General features: G+C 48.0%; 1 protein-coding gene across 1 annotated transcript in view; it reads left to right on the forward strand.

Annotated features, from left to right (window-relative positions):
• The window catches only part of TNC (tenascin C), a 71,243-nt gene that overhangs the window by 21,980 nt on the left and 43,554 nt on the right, over positions 1-5,709 (forward strand). Inside the window, exons 2-3 of the mRNA XM_029960592.1 lie at positions 3,110-3,702; positions 5,530-5,687. Coding sequence (XP_029816452.1) covers positions 3,240-3,702; positions 5,530-5,687 — 621 coding nt within the window. The 5' untranslated portion in view covers positions 3,110-3,239. The remainder of the gene's footprint in view (positions 1-3,109; positions 3,703-5,529; positions 5,688-5,709) is intronic.

Genomic DNA, 5,709 nt, shown 5'->3' on the forward strand with positions numbered 1-5,709 from the left:
CACAGCACCTTTTGTTCTTCTTTATGTTGTGGTTGTGCCTCAGGGAGCAGGAGAGAGCAAGACAGAAGTGTTGCCCAAGGAGGGTGATGGCTGTGGGGAGATGCCAATGACCAGATGGGGAGAACATGAGCTCAAGACTTTATTGTTTGCATGACAAGCTGAACATTTTGCAGACCAGCCACACAGTCACTGCCAAGCTTTTTGAAGCAGTTGGGTTGTAGTCAGGGTGGCATGAGGGGCACAGATCATTAGGATGAGTAATATCCTGTCTTAGACAAACTGCCTGTAAAAAACTGACACATTCCTGGTCATCCAAACCTCTCAACATACCTGAGAGATGTGGTACAGACCTCACCCAGCTCCTCTTATATCCTACAAGGCCAAACTCATGCTGAGAAGGGTCATCTTTTGCAAACCCTTGCTCAAAGGCTTTTATGTGCCTGTAAATTATCCAGCAGCTGATGTCTACAAAGAAAATATAGAGAGGTTTAAAATACAATCTACATGGGCTGTTCTGAAAGGAAGGTGAGGGAAAATGAAGGAATAACAGAGCCTGACAGTTGCTGTGGCTTCCATTTCTCTCCAGGACCTGCTCCAGGGTGGTCCATTGTGGCCCGAGCTGTTGTTTAGATGTGCTTGAGGAATTGGGGTTGGAAAGAAGGTTGTCATCTTTGTTCTTCCAGCCAAAATTATGGCTAATGTATAAATAATTGCCTGAAGCTGCCTTGTTTTGTAGATGTCAGATCCAGGAGTGGAGCTCAGCTGATCCTGCTGGGTCCTTGGCAGGTCGGATGAGAAACACCTGATCTGGGTGGATTAGCTCAGACATCACAGGAGGTGTCACAACACAGAGGTCACAGGGCAGACATGGAATGCTGCCTCTAGACCACCACAATGCTTCTTCATAAACTCCAAAAGGATGTCAGCCAAGAGACATTAAGTCTTCCAGTATCATCTGTAAGCTGAGAGGTTTGGCTGCCTCTAATGCAGGGAGTATCCAGGAAAAATCCTGGTGTTCCTGTGGCTTTCATCAGTAGCAAAGGTAATAGTGTCAGGGCATGACTTGCATGAAGCAGTTTCTTCATTTTCCAGGCTGAAATAACAGTTTGTGCCACCATTAAGTGATCTGTAAACACACCGGTCGGCAGGAAAAAGTGCAATCCCTTTTCTTGGTTTGGGCAAGGCCCATATTCTTGTAGGTTGGGATTTACAAAAGCCATAAGGAAATCGATGCTCAACTCTCACTAAAATTCAGTGAGAATTAGATGCAGAGCTGCTTCCAGTTTGTTCCACTCTCCATTGGTGATCCATCTGCCAAGCAGCCTGTCCCCTGCTCGGGGGTTAGGCACCCATTTTTGCTGCATGACCTTGTCTTGAGCACATGGAATCCCATTTCATGGCAATCAATCTGCAAACCCCGAGTGGGAGCGTTTTGAGAGTAAAATCCCACTTCAAATACAGCCCTGAACATGTTTCATGAGCTGGCAACCCAATTTAGAGATTGGCCTGAGTCGCAAACGAGACCTGGGCCATGTCTGTCTCTGTTATTCTTTATTAACAACCTTGTGATCTCTTCTGGTGCAGACAGGGCTTGCAGACATATTTGAGCAAATGGGGTAAGTGTTAGAAATAGCTTAAAGCTGAATACTTTTCCATGTCAAGAAAAAAGCCTTCCCTGCTGCTTGTTTACTTCTGATTTATTCCCCAGTAAAAAGGGGTGAAGTTTGCTCTTTGTGAGCTCAGCACTGTCTACAAAAAACACCGATTTCAGTGAAGTGTCTGATGTATTGTTGTCATTCTCCCACAAAAGCAGCTGGGGCAGCATGGGAAAAATGATCTCTATGCTTTGGAGGAAGCAGAAGGGTGGGAGAAGCTGGTCTCTCATCTGACAAATGAATTATCATCAAATCAGGGCTGTATAGAGAATAAACTGCTGTTTCCCCCATTACTGGCATTTCACTACCTTACAGTCACTGGCCTGACCATTTAACCAAGTTTTGCTGGGAATGGGAAGGAAAACAAATGCTGGGATGACATTTATTAGGTGTGCTTGTTCAGTCAGTCCGTTTGCTGCTCGGGGTTCTCGCTCTACGTGCTGAAGGGCTGATCCTGCATGGAAGTCAGTGGATGTATTTCTGCTCCCTTGGCTCATTCCATTTAAAAGGAACATGAACAGGCTGAGGAGGAAGAGGAAAGATTGAAGCTAATGAAAGGAATGGGTTTCAGGCAGAGCTGTACAGCCCAGCCAGCTTGTGACCATAAGCAGGTTGTGGCACAGCTGAGGAAAGATCAGGCAGTGGGAAATGTTGCCTAGAGAAAAGGTGTGTTGGCTGCTGAAAAGACATTTCCACACATGCATTTTTATTGCTGTTTCTGTTGTGTGTCTCCCTTGGTGGAGTCTCTTCTTCTTATGTCTCACTGCCTGTCTGCTAAACTGACACCAGAACCTTCAGCCTGCAGAGCTCTCCAGAGAGATCCATTTGCCTTCATGCTGTACATAAATAATCAGGGTAGCAAAAGTTATTATTGGGCTACAAGGCCTGGAGCTCAGATTCCCAAGCAATTGCTGTCATTTAAAGCACATTAAAAAGGGATGGAATGAGCTTTGTGGTGTTGATAAACCTTTTGACAACGACTTGAGTTTCTCACATGATCCAGCCTCCAGCAGCCTTCAAGCAGTGAAGCAAATGCAGGATTTAACATTAGTTGTATCATAACAGAACATATATTTATTTTACCTACCACAGTCTGACAGTAGTATTTTGAATGGAGATGAGGCTCAGCAGGCTTCTTCACCTTGGTCTTCTGCTTGAGGCAGTTAAACCTTCTGTAATCCACTCAATGTGTTCTAAACCTGATATAACAGTAGTTTTCTCCATGTCTGGTGATGTTTTGTTCACAACCACACTGAGATGCTGGAAAACCAGGTTATTATATATAAACTGCTGTTATTATATATATAAGAGCAAGCTCAGCAGCTTGGGGGAGCTTGGGTGGTACACTGGGCAGCACCTCAGCCCTGTTCTCCAAGGGTGCAGCACATGAGCAGTGTCACAGGTTGGGTGGTGTGGCTGTGGTTCACCCCTTACACTCTTCCTTCTTCCTTTAGGGACCAAGTGTGCCAGCAAAGAAAAGGATACCCAGCTTGGCTTGAAGTGGCTCTCCAATTTCTGCTCCAGATTACAAAGGCCAAACAGACATAAGACTCTCCCAGCTGGAAACAGGACCCGAGCAGCGCCATGGCACTGCCCAGCCGGGTTTTGGCCTGTGCCATCCTCGCTCTGCTGTGCCAGCACGTCAGGGGGGGGCTCATCAAGAGAATCATCCGGCACAAGCGGGAGACCGGGCTCAACGTGACCCTGCCAGAGGACAACCAGCCCGTGGTTTTTAACCACGTCTACAACATCAAGCTGCCCGTGGGCTCCCTCTGCTCCGTGGACCTGGACGCGGCGAGCGGCGACGCGGACCTGAAGGCGGAAATCGAGCCGGTCCGGAATTCCGAGGAGCACACGGTGAACGAGGGGAACCAGATCGTCTTCACGCACCGGATTAACATTCCCCGGCGGGCCTGCGGCTGTGCAGCTGCCCCAGACATTAAGGATCTGCTGAGCAGACTAGAGGAGCTGGAGGGGCTGGTATCCTCCCTCCGGGAGCAGTGTGCCAGCGGCGCTGGATGCTGTCCCAATTCCCAGGCAGCAGAAGGTAAGGCAGGCCGGGGAGCTGCTCTTGGGGAAACTCTCGTGCTGGCTGTCCAAGTTGTTTAGAGTAGACACTCAAATCTGTTTAAAGAATGAGCGCAAGTCAACCTGTTAAATTTGAAACATAATCAAAACTGGGAATGTGTTTGGCCCGCGTGCAGGGAACATTCATTCACAGTTTCACGGGTTTGTGGATCTGTGGGTCAGAAGTTGGCCTGGGACACTTTGTAGCTGTGGCACTGAGCATGGACAGCACTTGGGCACGGTGACAGCCTGAGTCGAGATTAAAACTCACACAGTCCAAGCTCTTGGCTCCAGGTTTTGTCCCCTTGAGGAAGCTGCCAATGTAACCATCTTCCTTTCCAAGTTTTCTTTATTAGAGACCAATAAAAATACAGCAGGACATAAGGCAGCAGACAAGCACAAATAGTTAGAGAAGTGGGAAAAAAGGTGTCTGTCCAGCTGGTTTTTAAACTGAGGGAAAAGTCTGGTCATACAGGAGAGGAAACACAGGTCTTCTCGGGAGTGATGTCCCTCTGAGCACAGAGCTGCTCTCACAGCTGCTGATACTGACTGTTGTCTGGCTTTTTATGTTCTGGAGTGAATGGATGAGTAACATTTCATGGTGTATTCCCTAATGAAGTGGTCAGGAAAGCTGCTCAGTCAGTGGAAAGAGGATTTTGAGACGGGAGGAGGAATCCAGCACGCTCATTTACCAAGCAGTTGGCAGGGGCTCTTCCCTGGCATTAGAGCGAATTAAGGGATTCCCGGTAAAACAAATCTTGCTGGAGAAAAAAAGAGATAGTCTCTTTCAAAAACTTTGGTGATTCTGGAAATTATGTCCTGTGGGGAGTGATAAAAGCAGCAGAAACAAACTTCTTAACACCAATTTGTAGGGGTTAAAAAGGGCATCCTTTATTCAGCACGCTGGACGTTCAGAGGAGAGCTCCTCTGATCAAAGCTGCCAAATGGCAGATGGACAGGGCTTTTTATTACACATACTCTTTACATGGTCATTAGGTATTCTTCCTTGCTTTATATGTTTTCATTAGTTTGTTTACATAGTCACACCCCTGTTGGAAGTCCTTCTTTGGTCCTTCTGGGTCATCTTTGTCATCTTGACCTCAGTTCTTGATCAGCCACAGCATTGTTGTGCTTCACCACCAAAATTGTAACATTTGTTCTTGATCTGGGCACACAGAGTTTAGTTTACATCCTGTCTGTTTGAGTTACATCCCTTATCTAATTCTCGAGGACTTCTCTAAGGTTATATTGTTCCTTATTTGGCCATTCCGGGCTACTGTGAATGAAGTTTCAATTTTTCCCATCAGGAGTCAGGAAAATCAGAGCCTTTTTAGGTCCTGTGTGCCACGCTGGCCTAAGGCATCCCAGGGCCAAGAGAGTAATGGCTTGTAAGGCTAAATACCCTTTTTGCCAGAAGAGTTCACTTCAAGGAGGCAGGTGTCACGTAGGAAGTCTTCTCTGCCTGGAAAGTGCCTTTCTCAAAGGAATTAGACGGGGTTTATTTTGTTTCCCTCCTGTATTCCAGAGACAGTTGAAAAGCTCTGTGTCTCTGGTATGCAGAGAGATAAGCAGATGTTGCAGGTCTCTGAAGCCAGTGGGGAGAGCTGGGGGGGGAAGAGGGACCAGCAGGCGAGTCTTGCTCAGGCCCAGCGCTGCTTTGCAGCCCGGTGCAGCTTTTCCTTTGGAAGCTTTTACCGTTCTCGTCTTCAGAACAAACCTTTTCGGGATTCCTTCCGCTGCCTCGGGCGTTTCTGGGGGGTACCCATGTACACCTCACCCCACATGGGTTTTCTGGCTCGTTCTACAGGTCGCCTGGACACCACCCCCTACTGCAGCGGGCACGGCAACTGGAGCGTGGAGATCTGCGGCTGCGTGTGCGAGCCGGGCTGGAAGGGCCCCAACTGCAGCCAGGCCTCGTGTCCCTCCGACTGCAACGACCAGGGCAAGTGCGTGGAYGGGCTCTGCGTGTGCTTCGAGGGCTACACGG

Source organism: Manacus vitellinus, unplaced genomic scaffold (genome assembly GCF_001715985.3).
Source record: "Manacus vitellinus isolate BGI_N305 unplaced genomic scaffold, ASM171598v3 scaffold_27_pilon, whole genome shotgun sequence".
Classification (NCBI taxonomy): Eukaryota; Metazoa; Chordata; class Aves; order Passeriformes; family Pipridae; genus Manacus; species Manacus vitellinus.